This window comes from Neomonachus schauinslandi, chromosome 16 (assembly GCF_002201575.2).
Source record: "Neomonachus schauinslandi chromosome 16, ASM220157v2, whole genome shotgun sequence".
Taxonomy (NCBI): domain Eukaryota; kingdom Metazoa; phylum Chordata; class Mammalia; order Carnivora; family Phocidae; genus Neomonachus; species Neomonachus schauinslandi.
In genome coordinates this window covers 7,383,563-7,403,117 of record NC_058418.1, presented here as the reverse complement: position 1 = coordinate 7,403,117, position 19,555 = coordinate 7,383,563, and the positions used below count along the sequence as shown (strand labels likewise).

General features: G+C 54.8%; 2 protein-coding genes and 1 long non-coding RNA gene across 4 annotated transcripts; 2 read left to right on the top strand and 1 right to left on the bottom strand.

Moving 5' to 3' along the window:
* Positions 1–592: 592 nt before the first annotated feature.
* LOC110572701 (60S ribosomal protein L38-like) lies at positions 593–6,704 on the top strand. Its single transcript, XM_044911360.1, has 2 exons — positions 593–609; positions 6,491–6,704. Exons 1-2 carry the CDS (start codon positions 593–595, stop codon positions 6,702–6,704), a joined length of 231 nt encoding a protein of 76 aa, XP_044767295.1.
* Positions 6,705–7,550: 846 nt separating this feature from the next.
* On the bottom strand, positions 7,551–18,132 carry BCAT2 (branched chain amino acid transaminase 2). Of its 2 annotated transcripts, XM_021681244.2 has the most exons (11): positions 17,427–18,132; positions 13,389–13,463; positions 12,825–13,028; positions 11,093–11,203; positions 10,878–10,997; positions 10,593–10,756; positions 9,592–9,734; positions 9,329–9,414; positions 8,961–9,101; positions 8,813–8,887; positions 7,551–7,978 (listed from the first exon to the last, which is right to left on the bottom strand). In XM_021681244.2, the coding sequence occupies exons 1-11, from the start codon at positions 17,625–17,627 to the stop codon at positions 7,940–7,942; spliced, it is 1,359 nt and encodes a 452-aa protein (XP_021536919.1). In that variant the 5' UTR covers positions 17,628–18,132; the 3' UTR covers positions 7,551–7,939. The 2 variants fall into 2 exon arrangements, with proteins under 2 accessions (XP_021536919.1, XP_021536920.1); XM_021681245.2 differs by lacking the exon at positions 8,961–9,101.
* LOC123326902 lies at positions 14,504–18,138 on the top strand. The gene is made up of 3 exons (XR_006541383.1): positions 14,504–15,079; positions 16,701–16,888; positions 17,761–18,138. It is a non-coding gene; the product is annotated as an uncharacterized LOC123326902 (long non-coding RNA).
* Positions 18,139–19,555: the final 1,417 nt, after the last annotated feature.

The window sequence follows — 19,555 nt, the reverse complement described above, 5'->3', positions numbered from 1 at the left end:
TAAGCGTCTGCCTTCGGCTCAGGTCATGATCCCAGGGTCCTGGGATCGAGTCCCGCATCAGGCTCCCTGCTAGGCACCGGGCTCCCTGCTAGGCGGGAAGCCTGCTTCTCCCTCTGCCTCTCTCTCTCTGACTCTCATGAATAAATAAATAAAACATTAAGAAAACCAAGCAAAAACATTTCTAAACTTAAAAAAAAAAAAAGGAAGAAAAGGATATAGTGTGAGGAGTCTGCTGACACCAACTCTTTTAGAAGTGTTCCCAAATTCCAGGGCAGTGGGGGTGGAGGGACTTCCCCCTCCCCACACAACACCAATGAATCCCTGCTCGTGTCCAAGAATTCCAACTCAATTCCGACACTGTCTGCCTAGAGGCAGCATCGGACTTCACACGCTCAGACGGCCCTCCACCCTCCACTGCAGACATCAGTCTACATCAACCTTAGGCTGTGGTCTGGACCCACCCACTACAGATGGGAGTTTCCAACAACCTCCTCTGTGATGCTTTTAATTTGCTAGGGTGGCTCAGGGAAACACTTACTTGTGTTTATCCGTTTATGAAAGGATATGATAAAGAATACGAATCAACAGCGCGATGAAGAGATACATAGGGTGAGGTCTGGGGAAAAAGTGGGGAGCCTCTGTGCCCGCTAAGTACACCGCTCTCTCCCAGACCTCCATGTGCTCACCAGCCCAGAAATCTCCAGACCCAGGCCTTTTGGGTTCTTCTTCTTCTTCTTTTTTTTTTTGTAAGATTTTATTTATTTATTTGACAGAGACACGGCGAGAGAGGGAACACAAGCAGGGGGAGTGGGAGAGGGAGAAGCAAGCTTCCCGCTGAGCAGGGAGCCCGATGCAGGGCTTGATCCCAGGACCCTGGGATCACGACCTGAGCTGAAGGCAGACGCTTAACGACTGAGCCACTCAGGCGCCCCTTTTCTTTTCTTTTTAACTTTAATTTATTAGCTTCCCCCCCACCAGTTTTTATTTAAGTAACCTCTGCACCCAACGCGGGGCTGGAACTCACAACCCCAATATCAAGAGTCCCATGCTCCACCGGCTGAGCCAGTCAGGTGCCCCTGGAGAATTCTCTCTTGACCTTTCCCTCCTCGCCCCACAAGACATCAACATCTATTTTCCTTAATAGACTTCTTTGATCAGGGTGTCCGGCTGGCTCAGTCCGGCGACTGTTGATCTCAGGGTTGTAGGTTTGAGCCCCACACTGGGTGTAGAGATTACCTAAAAAAAGCAAAATCCTAAAAAAGAAATAGACTTCTTTGATCAATTCCCCTGTTACCCCTCCCCTCCTCTGTCCCCACCGAAACCCTCAGCACCTACCTTGGGCGTCTGTTTCCAAACCAGCTGGCCCCCCAGCTAGCAAAAACCCCTTGGGTGCTCCCCACTGTGCTGAGCTCTCCCCACCCCACCAAGGTCATGACACCCCATTCTGGGCCATTGTTCCCCCATAAACTGACCTTGCCTGCTCCACCCGAGGGCCTTAGGACTATTTGTTCAAAAAGAAACAAAAAAGAAAGAAGAATGTTTGATCCTATTCCCCCGTTTAAATGCATCAGTGTTTTCTTTTTATGGCTTCAGGATTATGAGTCACTGTTTATTTTTTTTTTAAGATTTTATTTATTTATTTGACAGAGAGAGACACAGCAAGAGAGGGAACACAAGCAGGGGGAGTGGGAGAGGGAGAAGCAGGCTTCCCGCGGAGCAGGGAGCCCAATGCGGGCCTCGATCCCAGGACCCTGGGATCATGACCTGAGCCGAAGGCAGACACTTAACGACTGAGCCACCCAGGCGCCCCTATGAGTCACAGTTTAAAGGCTTTCTCCACACCCAGGTTAGAAAGGAACTTTCCAATGTTTGCTTCTCATTCTTTCAGGTTTCATATTTTACATTGAAATCTTTGAGCCATTTGGAGTCTATTCAGCGAATTATTTTTTCCATTCCTTCTTTCTATTGGGTTGATGGGGTTTTCTTTATTCCCGTTTCTTTCTTTCTTTCTTTTTTTATTTTAAGATTTATTTATTTATTTGAGAGAGAGAAGACAGGATGAGCAGGGAGGAGAGGGAGAGGCAAACTTTCTGCTGAGCAGGGAGCCTGATGCAGGACTCGATCTCAGGACCCCGGGATCATGACCTGAGCTGAAGGCAGACGCTTAACTGACTGAGCCACCCAGGTGCTCCCGCATTTTTTTTTAAAGATTTTTATTTATTTATTTGTCAGAGAGAGAAAGCACAAGCAGGGGGAGCAGCAGGCTCCCTGCTGAGCAAGGATTCCCCATGCGGGACTCGATCCCAGGATCCCAGGATCACGACCTAAGCGAAAGGTAGACACTTAACCACCTGAGCCACCGAGGCGTCCAGGTCTGTTGATACTCCTAAACAAACCCTTTTCAACCACATTTGCCTTTATATGCTGACTTTGGAAAGCACCTAAGTGTGGGGGCTGGTTGTTTAACCTAACCAACCCTGTGGTTAGAGTTAAAACTTTCAGTCCCTCCCCCTGACCACAGGGAAGGGGAAAGCAATTGGAGGTTGAATTCATCACCAATGGCCAGTTATTTAATCAGTCATGTCTGTGTAATGAAGTGGCCATAAAACCCAAAAGGACGGGATTCAGGGAGCTCCCAGGTGGATGAGCTGTTGGAAATTTGGGGACTGTGGCACCGCTGGAGAAAACATGGAAGCTCCGTGCCCTTATCTGGCTGTTCCTGGGTTATATCCTTTTATAATAAACCAGTGATCTAGTAACGAACATTTCTCTGGGTTCTCTGAACCCATCTAGCAAATCAATCCAACCCAAGGAAGGGACTGTGAGAACCACATTTACCAGTGTGTTGTGTTTACTCTCACCCCCACCCCCACCCTGTTGGAATGTGAGAGCCAAGAGGGCAGCCCTGTCCTCTTTTTTTTTTTTTTTAAAGATTTTATTTATTTACTTGAGCGAAAGAGAGAGCTCGAGTGGGGGAGAGGGGCAGAGGGAGAGGGAGAAGCAGACGCCCCGCTCAGCATGGACCCCAAGGTGGGACTTGATCCCAGGACCCTAGGATCATGACCTGAGCTGAAGGCAGATGCTTAACCAACTGAGCCACCCAGGTGCCCCAATTTTTTCCCTAAATACCTTATTTACTTTATTCAAGGATTTCTGAATGGGGCAGCACCCCATCTAGCAGGTAGGTAGGAGCTCCAAGGAGGTGTGCAAAACGGAAGACTTTTACAGGCAGAGGGACTGGGGACAAGGATGTTATATTAGCAAAAAGCGGATTGGTTGTGGCAAGGGCCCCTTCCTTTAGGGGATGGCAGGGGTCTACCAGGCAGGTGGCCTCCTGAGGGCTGATGAGGTGATTTCAGATGGTTTAAGATGCCATTCCTGAAAGAGGGTGAAACTGTACCTAGGTTTAGTTGGATGTCAAGTCTCTGGTGATGTAGGGCTTGGCTTTGCACAAGTGATTCCATGTTGGACCTCGTGTCTCTTTTTCAGCAGTTTCGTGTTTAGTTTTTAGCAGTCTAGTGGTAGCTCCTTGCAGCTACCAGCCTTAGTGTGAGCAGGTAGCCATATGTGCAGTTTGAGACATCATGGCGGCCGGACCCCAGCCTCCTTCCGGCAGTGACAGTTGGTCTGAGCCTTGTGGTCAATGGGAAGCTGCCAGCTTCCTTTTCAGCTTTGAGGATGTGGCCCATTCTGGTCACTGAGGCGTGGGAGGTATGTCTTCGGAATCTCAGTGTTGAATGAAGACAGATGGGCATGACAAAAGAGCCTTTGCTGCTTCTCTGAGGACAACAGAATTGCCCCCAGAAAGGCAAGAGCATTGCCAAGAAGCTGACCAACATCCGTGGATGGTTGAGCTGCTGATTTAACAGACCCTGGACGTATGTTCTTGCCTCTTTCTCCTTACCATTATTCTTCACGACTATTCAGGTCATGAAAGATCAGAAAAGATGCACGAGGGGCACCTGTGGGCTCAGTCAGTTGAGCACCGGACTCTTGATTTCAGCTCGGGTCCCGATCTCAGGGTTGTGGGATCGAGCCCCGTGTCGGGCTCCAGGCTCAGCGAGGAGTCTGCTCGAGATTCTCTCTCTCCCTCTGCCCCTCCTCCACTGCTCTCACTTGCTCTCTCTCCCAAATAAATAAATAAGTCTTTAAAAAGAAAGAAAGAAAAGCTGGAGGACCTTCCCCACATAGGAGGAGGGTAAGCAGCCATGATAAGTACGGAAACGTGGGATCCCAGATTAGATCTAGATCACTGGGTGATTGTAACAGGATATAACCCAGGAACAGCCAGATGATGAGACGCAGAGGACCAGGCCTAGGGAAGGGCGCAGAGCTTCCAAGGCCTCTCCAGGTGCACCACCCTCCCCCCAAAATAAGTTCTTTTAAGAGATAAGCTGCAACAGTAGCAGATCTGTTGCTTATTTTATTATTTAACCAAGTCTCACATCAGCATTGCTCGTGGACTTTTTAGTCCTGAGACCTCTTGACCCTCCTCCACGAGGACCCCCCTCCCAAGGGGCCTTAGTTAATGTGGGTTACACCCATCGATATTTATAGAATTAGAAATCACAACAATTAACCAAATATGTATTCATTAAGTCATTTAAAAAATAACAATACTTAACTAATGATGTGTTATGTTTACCTCGCTGGGCCTCAGGTTCTTCAGGAGGGCCTCTGCCTTTGTTTACCTCATAATAATGGCTGTTTACCAGTCCTTTCCCTTCAGATGCAAATCTAGGACAAAAATCTGGCCTACCCTTTTGGGGCCCAGTTACTGGCCAGCAATTCAATTGGCTGCTAGAGTCAGGGACTCTCCTTGGCTGTGATCAGCTCTGGCCATTGGGAAAGACAAGGAAGCAAAGAATCTTTTGACTGGAAGTCACAAAACAAAACAAAACAAAAACCCTACAAAATACAAAAAAACCCCAAAGCAAATCACAACCTGACAAAAGTGGTTTAAACCAGTTTTTGTTTAATTTTGACTTTTTTTATTTATTTATTTTTTAAAGATTTTATTTATTTATTGGACAGAGAGAGACACAGCGAGAGAGGGAACACAAGCAGAGGGAGTGGGAGAGGGAGAAGCAGTCTTCCCGCTGAGCAGGAGCCTGATGCGGGGCTCGATCCCAGGACCCTGGGATCATGACCTGAGCTGGAGGCAGACACTTAACGACTGGGCCACCCAGGCGCCCCTTAATTTTGACTTTTTTCAAAGCAAAACTAGAAATCAGGTTTTTTTTTTTAAGATTTATTTATTTATTTGTCAGAGATAGAGAGAGAGGGAGAGAGGGCACGAACAGGGGGAGCGGCAGACAGAGGGAGAAGCAGGCTCCCCACTGAGCAAGGACCTGGGGATCATGACCTGGGCCTAAGGCAGACGCTTAACCGCTTAACCGACCGAGCCACCCAGGCGCCCCTAGAAATCAGGTTTAATGGTTGGAGGACCCGAGGTCTCTGTGTTCGGCGGTCAGTACGTGGACAATGGCCCTCTTGGGCGTGAAGTGGCTACAGCTACTCCAAGCATCACCCTTCCAGATGATCACAGCCAAAGGGAGGGAAGAAAAGAAAAGGTTGTCTTTCAGGATTTCTTTTATCAAGGGAAGAAAGCTTTCCCAGAGGCCTCCAGGCAAATTTCCCCATTATGTGCATGACCCCCTCTTGAGCAATCATTGACAAAAGGAAATGAGAGGGTATGACAATGGTTATCAACAAATCAGAATTTTGTCCCACAGCTGATAACTGCGGGACAGGCCCCAGCCTGTGTCCGCCCTAGTCCCACATGGGTCTCCCTCCAGGAAAGGGGGTCAGAGATAAGGTGACAAGCCCAAGGTCACACACCAAGCAGATAAGGGAGGCACATTTGTATCCAGACCTGCAACCAAATGGATATGCCTGTGATGTGGGATGCAAAGGCAAAAGAAAAATTAAATTTCTTTACCACTGACAGCCCATTGACAAGTCCTTGAAACAGGAAGAGTGACATTCCTCTAGGGACTCGGCTGCCTCGATGTTAACACTTTGCTAAGGGCAAAAGGCAATCTTAGCTTAACATTATCCATCCCGACCCCCCAGGATCCTGTGAGTCTACTTTAACATATAAAAATGTCTTTGGAAACTTCCCTTATCTCTACCTGCCCCTCCCCCGAGATGTATGTTGGCACTCATCCCCCAAGCATGTGACCCACTGATACACATCTGAAGGGTCTCATGACTGAGGTTTTATTAGACAGCAATAAATGACCTTTTCCTAACAACAGCTAGCCCCCTCAAGGTCCTGGAAACCTTGTTTCTGAAAATTCCTTAGAGACGTAACGCTATCCCCAACCCCCTCCCAACTTTAAAGTATATAATGGGCCACTCCTCAGGACCCCCATGCGGCTCCTTCTGCCCACAGGTCCTGTCCCTGGGCTGTAATAAAATCAGTTTTTCCATCCTCCTTTCTTGCCGCTGGCTGTGCCGGCCTCGCGCTCCCCTGCGCTGCCCGTAGCCATGCCTCAAAAATCGAGGAAATCAAGGGCTTTTTGCTCACGGCCAGGCGAAAGGACGCCAAATCCGTCAAGATCAAGAAAAATAAGGATAATGTGAAGTTTAAAGTTCAGTGCAGCAGATACGTTTACACCCTGGTCATCACGGACAAGGAGAAGGCAGAGAAACCGAAGCAGTCCCTGCCTCCAGGTTTGGCAGTGAAGGAGCTGGAGTGAACCTGGCCCACTGATTTGAACTGGATTAAAGTTTTAAAAATTCTTAAAAAAAAAAAAAATCAGCTTTTTGCACCAAAGATGTCTCAAGAATTCCTCCTTGGTCGTCAGCTCTGGACCCCGACATTTTCTTACATCAGCCTGGTCTTAATGTCAGCTCTCTCCATACCTACACATAACAACTATTAAAGTATGTGTGTGGAAGATTGTGTCCAAGATTGGGACACAAGGCATGACACAGGGAGGGAACGGGGACTAGGTTTTATAGACTTCTGATGTTCACCCCCTCCAAGGGTAGAGCATCTGGCCTTGCTCCCCACCCACCAGGGCCCACTGTTGGCAGTATTGGCCATGGGTGCTGGGAAGCCCTTGGAAGAGAGTGAGCAGAGACAGCTCTGGGGGTACAAAGACCCTTTGGGGGCCAGACTGGATGCAGAGAGCGGGCTAGGCAGGGCAAGTGTCCAGGCAGGAGAAGACAAGAACTGAGCTGAAGCAGGGCTGAGAGGACACAGAGGAGACAGACAGGGCAGAGCTGGGGACAGGAGGACAGGGCTTGAGTCTGATGGGCTTTGGGGGGAAAAGGGGTTACAGTGCCGAGGGATCTGGCTTAGTGACTGGATGTACAGTGGGGCTGTCCCAAAGATGGGGAAGTAGAGGAGGCGTGGGTTGGTGGGGGCAAGAGGCCAAACTCAGTGTATGATGAGGTGGAAAAATCTCCCACGTCAGAGAAAACGCCAGGTCACTGGGGGCTCGGAGTGCTGGGTCTTCGAGAATGAAAAGGGCCCAGGACAGGGATTCCTGGAGAAGACCCTAGAGTCCCTGAGCTGGATCATTGGAGATGACAGCTAATGGCTTGTTCTTTGGCATTTATTTCAAAATTGCAGGAAGAAAAAAAAAAAAATCAACAGCAGCACGGGGAGATCCGGCCTGAGAACGGAGAGATGCAGAGTCGGGGCCAACGTGTATCTTTGACCCCACAACACGGAGCAGCGGGGAGCCCAGATCCCCCAAGGTCTGAGAGGCAGGGCTGGGGGCCCGGACGCCTGGGTCCGGCCCTTATGGCTTTGGGAGTGTAGAGACCACGTGGGGGCGCCAGAGACCCAGGCGTCCCGGCAGCCCCCGGCCTTTTATTTCATATTGCACTTCAGGTGAGTCAAAGGTAGGGAGGCGAGGGTCCGGCGAGGACTAGATGCCGTGGGTGGGTGGGTCCGAGGAGAGGTAGGGCCGAGTCTTTAGCGTCACACCGGGAGCATCCACTCGTGAGGTCCCGCTCCGTACTGCGGGACAGCAGAGGCGAGGTGTTAGAGGAAAGCCACACTGCAACTCCCAGCAAGCCCGGGGGCGCCGCAGGCTAACTGGTTGCGGATTTGCGCCCCAGGACCTCATGGGAAATGTAGTCCACTTCCCAGAAGCCGGCCAATAACCGCAGGGAAGGGGAACCGTGGCCGAGTGGGCGTAGAGGCTGAAGGGAGATGGAGTTCTGCGAAGAGTCACTGGAAGAACTTTTTGGTGGTCGTGGGGCGGGGGTGGGTGGGTGGGGGGATCGTTTTTGGCTGAGATGGCCCAGAGAGTGGGGAGAGGTGTTGTTCTAGGTCCCGGTGCACAACACTGGACTTTAGAGAAGCTCACAGGAAAGGCAGTTCTAGGTCGAGTGCCGGGAAAGGAGCCCAGGGGTTCTCAGGAAAGAGAACTCGGCCGAGATTAATGGAAACACCTCCAGGAGCTTATGAGAGGAAATATTCCTGGGCCACACTGGGGGACCAGGATCCCGGGGCTTGTGGAAGATTTCTCAGGCCAAAGGGAAAGCCCGGGGCTCCAGGGGCTCTGCGCGGGGCTTCTGGCCCCAAGTCCCACGGGCCCCTGGGAAGGGGTCCCCACTGCAAGGACACGCAGGAGCCACAGAGGGGGAGGGAAGGGGATTCCACAAGTCAGCGTTTAGAGGCTCCCAGGAAAGGACAGTGACTCGGTCTGGGGCCCAGAGGCCCACAGCAAGGGCCATGATTGGCTCTTGGGGCTGCGGGGGCAAGAGGGCTCCCAGTCCAGGGGCTCTTGGGACGTGAACTTCCCCGGGGAGCGAACATCCAGCCCACTTCCCGGCCAGTGCACCTCACCTGGATCGCCTTCAGCTCCTTCAGGAAGCGGAGGATAAGCTCAGGCCCGTTTTCCATGGTGGGAATGTGCAAGTGCTGGAGAAGACTGTGCCGTGAGGACCAGGAACCCCCTTCTTCCCTCCCGTCTCCAATGGCAGCCCCACCTCACCTTGCCTTGGTACAGGATTTGGTGCACAGGGCAGACCTGGCAAGCAGTGCCTGAGCCAAAGACTTCCCGGACCCGCCCCTCCTGCAGCGCCCGCAACAACTCCTCCATGGTGATCTTCCGCTCCGCTACCCGGAACTCACCCTGCCGAGCCACACGCGTGTGAGCCCGGGGCGGCCCTCGCCGCACAGCCCTGCCTCTCCCTCCCTGAGAATGGGGACAAAGACACCCGAGGAGACAGGCACCCAGAGAGAAGGGGCAGAGACGTGCTACCGTGCCCCAGCCCCCCACCCAGAGCCCCCTGAGGTTCTGGCCTCCCCAACACAGCAATACCCCATCACTCCAGCCACCCACGGTCACGGCGCCCTCACCCAGGTCCGGGCCAGGTCCAGCAGGCTCTGTCTGACCACTCCAGGCAGGATGACACCATCCAGTGTGGGGGTCACCAGTTCCAGCACTGGGGCAAGTATAAGGGCTGGGGGGTTACCTCATGCCCTCAGGCACACCCTCCCATCTTCTTAGGAAGCCACCCCAACCCACCCACCCCCATCGGTGAAACCTGCAGTTGGCTAGGACTTAGGATAGACCCGCTTCCCCAGGGGGTGGGGGGGTGGGGTGTCATGGGAGGGCTCACCCCCGTCCTCGTGGGTCCAGTAGATGAAGATGTTCATGGTGCCCACCTCGGTGAGCTGCTGGTCAGGCCCATAGAGCCAGAGCACCTGCTCACAGCCCCTCTTTTTCGCCTCCTGCTGCACCAACACCGTGGGCCCGTAATTCCTGGCAGAGAGAGAAGCATGGTTGACCAGGAAACCGGCTCCTTCCTCAGACTCACCCGAGGGCTCACTGCCTCCTCGGTGAACAATGCCCCAGCCATTGCCATCACAGTGCTGGCTGCTCTGGATCCTGGGGCTTCCACTAGCCCGGGGGCCCCTGGAAGGCAGGGCCCGGACCTGATTCTTCTGCATCCCCAGCTTCGCCCGGCCCAGGGCCTGGCCCTCGGGAGACCTCACAAGATAGGTGTGTGGAAGGGACCCGAATGAAGCTCTCAGCTGGGGTCACACTTGCTATCCCAACACACCGTCACCCCACCTTCTGCTTGGATCACCTCGGGGGGTGGGGGGACCCTCCCTGCCCTGCTGAGCTGAGGACCCTAGCAACAGATTAACACAGGAAGCCCACACAGAGCATGGTGATCACTGGAGGCCCAGGGGGCTATGAGAGCTGCGCATGGGGGTGGGGAGGTGGGGGCGCTGGCCAAACCTGGGCATTCAGGGGAGGCTACCTGGGGGAGAGACCAATGAGCTAAGGATAAACTTCATTTCTGGAGGCTTCCCAGGAGGCCAATCCGGGTTTCTCCACTGACTTTCACCTTATCCCTTCCAAATTCTGAGCTGATGTGTCCACAGCACTTAGCACAGACCCTCTCCCCTTAAGTACCCCACCCCCAATGTTGTTGGCACAACATCCCATCCCCACGGGCAAGCAGAGCTGTCCCCAGTCATGTGAAACAAGTTGGGAAGGACAACTGACATCTGAAGACACAAATTCACACTCAAAGCAGATAGCCAGTGTCTCGGACATCCAGCGTCCCGGACACGTAGGGTTGGGGGAGGGACTGCTGGAGAGACTACTTACCCCCCCAGCTTGTAGTCACCGACCCCGCCCATCCAGGCCCGGATGAAGGCTGGGTCGGCCAGGAGGGAGACGGGGTCCACAGCATCTCCGGGGAAGTATGCACCCACGGGGCAGAGAATGACAAACAGGAGCGCTTGCGAGGAACGGGAGACGCCTAGTGAGGGCTGCGGTGGGCAGAAGGGGGCATCAGGGACCCAGGAGTCCAGGCCCCCAGCCCCTCCCCCTCCCTCACCCCTGGAGCCCCTGACCTCCACCCCGCCCCCCGAGTCAGGGAGTCAGGCCCACCTCATTCCCGATGAGCACAGGCCGGACATAGAGGCTGCTGTTGTTGCCCTCAGGGACCCAGTCCTTGTCCACTTCCACCAGCCGGCGGATACACTCGAGCAACTCGACCTTGTCAAAACTCTGGGCAGGATTCCCACGAGTCAGCAGCCCGCCTCCCTGCTGCCCTCGCCCCTCGCCGCACCCTGCTCCCCCCGGGGCCAGCCAGGGCCCCTCACCGGCAGGCAGAGGCGCAGGGCTGAGCGCAGCATCCGGTCCATGTTGAGCCAGGGTCGGAAGAGGCGCACGCGCTGGTCGCTGCCTTTGAACGCCTTCATGCCCTCAAAGAGCTGCGGGGACAGGTGGGTGGGTCCCTGAGCTCAGAGACCACCTCCGGGAAGCCGCGAGACACATCGAGAGATCCCAACACAGCGCCTGATACACAAGGATTCAGACACAGATGCAGAGACGGAGCCGAGAGACCAACCCGCTGAGCTCAGAGAGGAAGAGAAGGGGGACGAGAGAGACGGACAGAGAGAGCCCAGAAACAGCTGGACACCCACAGCCAGAGGTGCCGAGAGAGCGCCCTGCTTAAACCCCTTCCATGTTACTGGTCCGATTTCTCAGGAACAGCGATGGCATGCAAGTTCTGTTTTTAAAGACTCCTTGCGTTCTTGAGAAGCACTGAACTCGCTGTGGATGAAATACTGCATAGCCCAGGATTTGCTTCAAAATCTTACAGGAAGGGGGCACAACGATGGGAGTCCAGACAAAATGAGAGGGTGACCCACAGGTGTTAGCTGATGAAGCAGGGTGGTCAGCGGGGGGCTTATATATTATTCTATTTTTATGTTTGAAATTTCCCATAATAAAAACTTTTAAAAAATCTCTACACCCTACGTGGGGCTCCAGCTGATGACCCTGAGATCAAGAGTCACATGCTCGACTGCCTGAGCCAGCCAGGCGCCCCCAAAACATTTGTTAAAGTACAAAAAAACAAAAAACCAACACAAAGTTGATCTGCACCCCCAGCTGGATGTTGACCTCGGCCTTCGAGGCCTCACAGGATCTGGCCCCTCTTATCTCAGCCTCCTGAGGCTGACACTGCAAACCAGTTACTAGGGATGAAATACGTTCATCCAAATTCTTGTCACCACTGAAGCTCCCTCAGGAAGACTCTGCTTTCAGCCATGGCTTTAAGTCATAACCTGAATGCCTCCTGGATATCTTCCTTAAAGTCCCCTCACCAAGTCCTGCAAAGCCAATCTCCTGCTGGGTCCCCACAGGGGGACAGCCCCCTGGCCTACCTGGTCACCTGGCCAAAACTCTGGGCACCACACTTGGCCCTCCCTTCCCTGCTCTCGTCCAGCCTCCGGCCCCAGCTCAGGCCTCCTGGCCTCCAGCTCATCCTCTATCCGGCCTGAGGGGGTCTCACTACACCCAGAGCAGACCCTGCTCCATGTCTGCTCAGAGCGCTCCAGGTTCCCAGTGCCCTTGACAAGGTGCCAGCCCCGAGGCCCCTCTGCGGCCCTGATAACATCCTCAGCCTCCTCTGCCACGTTCCAACTCCCCAATTCCCCCGATACGCCGGGCTCTCCTTTGTCCCGTGGTTGCTCCCTCTCCTGCTAACACCCTAAGCTTCCTCTGCCAGACGAGACCCTACTTCCTTTCAAGTTAGAGGTTGGACTGGTGCCTCTTCTGCCTCCCAGAACACCTCAGGTGCCTCCTTCAGAGCATGACCACACGGGGCTGTAACCAAAACGCGGGGTTTTCGAGTAGAAGAACGGAGTCTGCTCTTCTTGGGGACCCCGGCATCAGCCAGCACGGGGCCTGGAACACGAGAGACCTCAGAGAACACATCTTGAGCAAGAAGAAACAGACAAAGAGCAAGCCCAGGGCGGTGGACCCGGCAAGCGACAGGGCAAGAGGAAAGCGATGCAGAGAGACGGGCAGAGAGGTCAGCGGCCATGCCTGCATCGAGTAGTGGAGGCCGGAGCAGGCGGGGTGCAGGGTGAGGTTCTGGAAGGGCTGGATACGGGGCTGGCCCCAGCCCTTCTCCTCCTTCCATTCCACCATCAGCATGTGGTCAGTGAACGTCTTCCCAAACACCAGGGGCTTGCTGGGGTCAGGCTTCTGATGAGGCTCCCGCGTCATTTCCAGCTGCAGGTCTGCAGCCTGAGAAAAGAAAGGGGACCCGGGTATCCTGAAATCTCGTCGCAACCTCAAACTGGAAAAACTACAACTCCCATGAACCTCTGGGGCTAAGACCCAAAGAGAAGAGAGACCTGTAGCCCCAGAGGCTTGTGGGACATGCAGTATCAAATCTCTCCCACAGCCTTATGGCGGACTGTTAGGACCCCACTGCCAACCACCTTCACCTTTGGACACTGGACCCTTTTGGAGATGCCCAAATCCAGCTGCCAGCCCCTTCCTCAAACCTAAGAGTCCTGGCCCCCAGCTCCCTCCTCCCTCAGGCCCAGTAGTCCTGGCCCCAGCCCCTCTTTGAGATCCCAAAGTACATTCCCCTCCATTCACCTTGAAGTTGGATGAGGCATATCTTCTGGGGCCACACAGAAGCCAAGAGACAGGGAGGAGTTTTCGGGCCCAAATCTGAGGGTGGGGACAGAAGTAAGAAAGGTGGTGAGGCCAGGAAAGGTAGAGAGAGCAGGGGACCCTGGAGCCTGCTTTGCCACTATGCACTTGGAATGTCCCTCTGGCCTGATCTGTCCCAGGCCCAGTGCATTCTAGACGGACCATGTGGCCCTGGACAAGTTGGCTCCCCTGTCAGGCAGCACCTAGTGGGAGAGAATCCTGAAGGGGGCCAAGACCCCTTCCTGTCCTCACAAGGACAATCCCTAGGAAGGGCTGACTCAGCTCCTATCCCCTCCATGCCAGGGCGAAGTCAAACACAGGCACCTCCCACTCCTGGGAACTTTGGCCCCAGCCCTGAGATCAGCTCAGACAGAAGACTGCGAGGCAAAGTGCACAGGTAAGTGACGGCCACCCTGGGGGACCCAAATCCTGATAAGAATTAGAAAAGTGAGGGGCGCCTGGGTGGCTCAGTTGTTAAGTGTCTGCCTTTGGCTCAGGTCATGATCCCAGGGTCCTGGGATTGAGCCCCGCATCGGGCTCCCTGCTCGGCGGGAAGCCTGCTTCTCCCTCTGCCTCTCCCTGCTTGTGTTCCCTCTCTGTGTCTCTCTCTGTCAAATGACTAAATAAAATCTTAAAAAAAAAAAGAAAAGAAAAGTGAGGAACCTAGAGGCCATACTTCCCCAGAACCCAGAAGCTGGGCCTCCGTCCCCCTCCTCCCTCAGACCTAGGAGTCCGGACCCCCAGCTCCTTCCTCCCTCAGACCCAGGAGTCCAGGCCCCCTGCCCCCTCCCCCCTCAGACCCATAAGTCCAGGCCTCCAGTCCCTTCCTCCCCCAGACCCAGGAGTCCAGGGCCCCAGCCCCCTCCTCCCTCAGACCCAGGAGTCTAGACCTTTGGCCTCCTCCTCCCCAGGACCCAGGAGTCCAGAGCCCCAGTCCCTCTTCCCTCAGACCCAGGAGATCAGTCCCCAGTCCCTCCTCTCTCAGACCCAGGAGTCCAGGACCCCAGCCCCCTCCCTCCCTCAGACCCTGGAGTCCAGGACCCCAGCCCCCTCCCTCCCTCAGACCCTGGAGTCCAGACCTCTGGCCTCCTCCTTCTCCAGACCCAGGAGTCTAATCCCCCAGCTCACTCCTCCCTCAGATCCAGGAATCCAAGCTCCCAGCCCCTCCTCCCTCAAACCACCGAGTCCAGGCCCCCAGCCCATTCTCTCTCAGATCCAGGAGTCCAAGTCCTTATTCTTTCAGGATATCAGACCAACTGGGCTCAGATTACTTGAGCTCCCAACCCCATATCTTGGACACCAGTGATTCCAATTCCCTTCAGATCCCAGGGCTGAGAGGCAGCCACATGGACCTGGGGGGTGATCCTAGTCATCAACAGAGACCCTGCTCAGATAAACATCTGTGGCCTGCCTGAGACAAACGAGGGAGAGCAAATCGGTCTGTGTCCATCAGGGTGGCCTCTCCCCAGTATTCTTTGACCTCATAATGCCTCTTTCCCAGCCTGGCAGGAAAGCAGCTGGGTCATGAAGTTGGTGCAGACGGAACAGCCTAGCCTGCTCCTGCCCAGTGAGCTGCGTGAGCGGACACCAACCAGTGAGAACGAACATGAGTGGCAGCAGTCACTGGTCAGTAGGTGAGTCATGGGGAGATGGGGGCTGCGGAGCGTGAAGTCTGAGGAGTGGTTCCGGATAGTGTGGGGCCCAAGGGCTTCTGGGCGGATCAGAGTGTAGGTTCACGGCATGGCCTCTAGGTGGCGCTGTGTAGCCCACCCAAGTCTGTGGCTAGGCTTCCGTCCAGGAGGGAACAGGACACGCACAGCATAGAGAAAAGATAAGACACCCAGGGCAGAGACAGCCAGTATCTGGACAGGAGAGCTCAGGAGGAGCCAGAATGGAAGAAAAAATAAAAGAGAGGGAAAAGCAAGAATGAGAAAACAAAAAGACATAGAAAACAAAACCGAGGGGGTGCCTGGCTGGCTCAGTCGGAAGAGCAGGTGACTCTTGATCTCAGGGTCTTGAGTTCGAGCCACGCGTTGGGTGGAGAGATTACTTAAAAATAAAATCTTACAAAAAACCAAACCAGAGATGGAAACCAAACTGAGAACAGAAATCAAGAACACAAGATGCCAAAATAGATATGATCATAAAGAGAGACTGATATGAGAGGCAGATAGGGAGGCAAACTCAGGCAAAGTGAAGTCTGGAGAAATCTAGAAAAAGGCCAAGGGTGAGATACGGAGAGGCTGAAGGAGGAAAAAGTAAGCAACGACCAGATTTCAGGTGACAGCACAAAGGGAAACGAGACCCAGAGAAACGAGGAAAGACAGAAAGACAGCGATGCCAACGCCTGGAGACAAACTTCTCAGGGATGCTTAGAGACAGAGTATATCCAGGAGAGAGAGAAGGGAGAGGCAGAAAAACACACGCACGGGGCACAGAGAAGGAGCCGGGCAGTGTCCAGGTTGTACATCAGCACTGACCATCAGGACCCTCTTGCCCTGAGAGAAGCTGCTTTCATCCTTCAAGGACATTTCTGTAGGAGCGGGGGTGGGGGGTCTCCCCTCAGCTCAGGGAAAGTGCTCCGCCATCTGACACCCCAAGCCATGGGGATTGGGACCAAGGGATGGTAGATGGGCTACTGGGACAAAGAGTGTGAAAAGACTGGGGCTGAATTAAGAAACAAGGAAGGGTTGGAGGGGAGGGGCACAGAGCAGGGCTCTGCAATGTGATGGAGCCTCCCCTGTGTCTCATTACAGCCTAGGACTGTCCCCAGCACAATCCAGGCCCTTTCTCTCAGCACGGCCCCAGGAACGTCACCATCAAAGCCCAGGACTGTCTTTGTCATAGTTCAGCACTGTCCTTCATGCTTCAGGACTGTCCCCCCCCATCACAGCCCAGGAAGGGTCCCCCTTGTAATGCAGTGCTGTCCTTTATCTCAGCCAGGGACTGTCCCTATCACAGCCCCAAAGGGTCTCAGTCAAAGCCCCAAATTGTCCTCGTTGTGGCCCAGGACCGATCCCATCACATGTAGGACTGTCCCATGATAGCCCAGGACTCTCCCATCACAGACCAAGACTGCTCAACGGCAGCTCGAGACTCTCCACCATCACAACCCCAAACTGTCCCTGCCACTGCCCGGGACTCTCCCACCACAACCCAGAAGTGGCACCACCAGAGCCCAGATGGTCCCAGTCACAGCCCAGCGTCAGTCACCCCAGACTCGGAACAGTAACAATGTGCCCTGCTCTCCATCAGGCTGGGGTAGGAGTCCCAGACGGGGTCAGGGGCAGAACTGGACGCGAACAACACTTCTCCCGGGGTGATGCTGCCGCTGCGCAGGGCTCTAAACATCCCTTCTGTGAGCTGTTAGCGTTTCTTTCCTCGCTGAGAAACTGTGCTGTAAAATCCCGCTCTCCAAAACTCTGCTGGTCGGCCGCTTCTGGGTAAGAATGGACCGGGAGGATCTGTCTCTGTGACAGTCGGAAGAGGGTCCCTTTCCAACCCTGATGCGCAGCTTCGGAGAAGAGCTTGCAGGGACAGTCCACATACATCTTAACTTTCAGGGGCCTTGGGTCCAATTCCCAGTCCAGACCTGAGATCTGTGCCTTCGTCCTACCCGCACCCCTAGAAGTTCGGGGTGTCTTATCCCGGCGCCCCCACAGGCTGGCTGTTATCCCTTCCTTAACCGCCCCCACCCCACGCAGCCCTGTGCCTGTCCCATTAACCGTATCCCCCTCCATGTTTCCCTCCTACCTCCCGTTGGCGGCCCCGTCCCACCAACTACCTCCCTCCACCTCCCTCGCCCATAAAGCCTCGAGCTCCTCTCCAAGGGGCCCCTCCTTCTCCGCGCCCGGCAGCGGAACCCGAGCGCCGGGGGCGCGACGCCGGACGGGGCCGGGAGCTAGTGGTCCACCCGGAAGTGGGCCTCCCCCGCCTCTCCCCTACCCCCCCCGTTTCCCCGGCCTGGGGCCGCGAACCCACCTGCCCCAGCGCGGCTGCGGCCATGGTCGGTGCGGCGGGGAACTGTGCCCGCCCGGGCCGCCGCGCGGGAGAAAGACGTTCCGGCCCCGCCCCGCTCACGCCCCCTTCCGCGGGAGGGCTGCTTGCCCTACGCCCCTGGTGGGTCGGGCCGCCCCAATTATAGGGCGCCTGCGGGGAGCTGGGCCCTGCTAGAGAGCGCATGCTCTGGAGTCCGCGGGGCTAGGGGAGTACATCGACATGCACCCTCCTCCCCACCCCCACCCAGATTCCGTTCCAGCCACACAATTGCTGCGCAACACAGTGCATGAAGTTTTTTAAAAATGCATTTTAATAGGTACTGTCACGGGACGCTAACGAGGATGAGCAGCCCGAGGTGAGAGCCGAAAGGCCAGGAGCAGGGACCTCCGCATGTCTCCATCCCGTGGTGATAAGGCAAAGCACTCGCTGTTAAGTGTCGTTAGGTGTCAGTGGGTGCGTGTATCATGTAAATGAAAAGGGAAAGGGCTTCGGAAAAAGGCCTCTGAAGAGGGTAGCAGGTAGGGATGGATGAAGGAGTTGCAGTCAACCCCTGTTTGAATATAGTTTTTCTTTCCAAGGAGAAAATGTATGTGTATTCGTTGTAACTTTTTAAGAGATAAAACACACGCGGGGCAGCTGGGTAGCTCAGTCCGTTAGGCGTCAGACTCAGTTTCCACTCAGGTCATGATCTCAGGGTCCTGAGATTGAGTCCCACACAGCACAGAGTCAGCTTGGGATTCTCTGCCTCTCCCTCACCCTCCCCCTCTGCCCCTCTTCCTAGCTCGCATATGCACACACTCTCTCTAGAATAAATAAATATCTGAAATAAATAGGGGTGCCTGGGTGGCTCAATCGGTTAAGCCTCCAACTCTTGATTTCAGCTCAGGTCATGCTCTCAGGGTCAAGAGATGGAGTCCCTCGGCTGGCTCTGCGCTCAGCGCAGAGTCTGCTTGTCTCTCTACCTCCCCCCCCCCCCCCCCCCCCCCCGCTTGCACTCTCTCAAATAAATATCATATAAAAAAAATATACAACAGGGTGCCTGGATGGCTTAGTTAAGCGTCTGCCTTCAGCTCAGGTCTCAGGTCATGATCCCGGGATCCTGGGATCGAGTCCCGCCGGGAGCCTGCTTTTCCCTCTCCCTCTGCCTGCCTCTCTGCCTAGCAAGAGAGAACTTGGGTTCTCTCTCTGTGAAGTAAGTAAAATCTTAAAAAAAAAGATACAATACACACGGTTCCGGTCCCATCAGTGAGGCCCGAAAAATTTTAATCCACCAACGCATGAGTGAGCCTCTAAGAACAGCCCCTCGAGCCCCTAGGGCAAGGTTACCTGGTTATGCCCCCTTGAGAGTATCTCCGCAACTACAGGACCCCCAGGGGCAGAGTTAGCTAATTATAGTTCATCAGGATTCCTCTAATGCCTAGCAATTCAAACCTGCATTAGTGCCCCCTATACCGAACTCCTTGGTCACTGTGGCCCCAAAACCTCCTGTGGTCAGAGTTCCCCCAACTTCTGCATCCGGATTACAAGAACCAAAATCTTTTTCCTGTCGAGTCCTCAAACTCCGATTCCTGGGCCACCGTGCCCCCACAATTCGGCTCTGGGATATTTTGCCCCCGAATTCTGTCCCCGGGTCACTGTCGCCCAGCCCTAACAGCCACAGGCCTCGGCAAATTCCCAGCCCTCCCCCCTCAGAGTATCATCCAGTTTTGCTTCCTACACCCCAGTCCTCCTCTCCCACTACCTGGCCTAGGGCCCGAGGGGGGCGGCACCCACGACCGCGCCCTCCCCGCCTCAGCCAATCAGCGATTGCCGCACACCCCCCCCGCGGCGGCCAATCCGCAGCAGCCATGCAGGCCCACCCCCCTCACTGAGGAGATTCAACCCAAAGTGGGCCCCGCGCCCCTGGGGGAATCCAGGCTCCGCCCTTCCGCAACTGGGGAGTCCACGCCCCCTATGTTTCCTTCTCCCCCAGACCCAGGAGTCCGGATCCCAGCGCCTCCTCCCTCTGACCCAGTACTCACAACCCTAGCTGCTGCTTCCCACAGAACTTCTGGAGCCCGCCACCCTCCTATTCCTCAGCCAGCGAGGTCAAATCTCCTTTCCCTTAACGA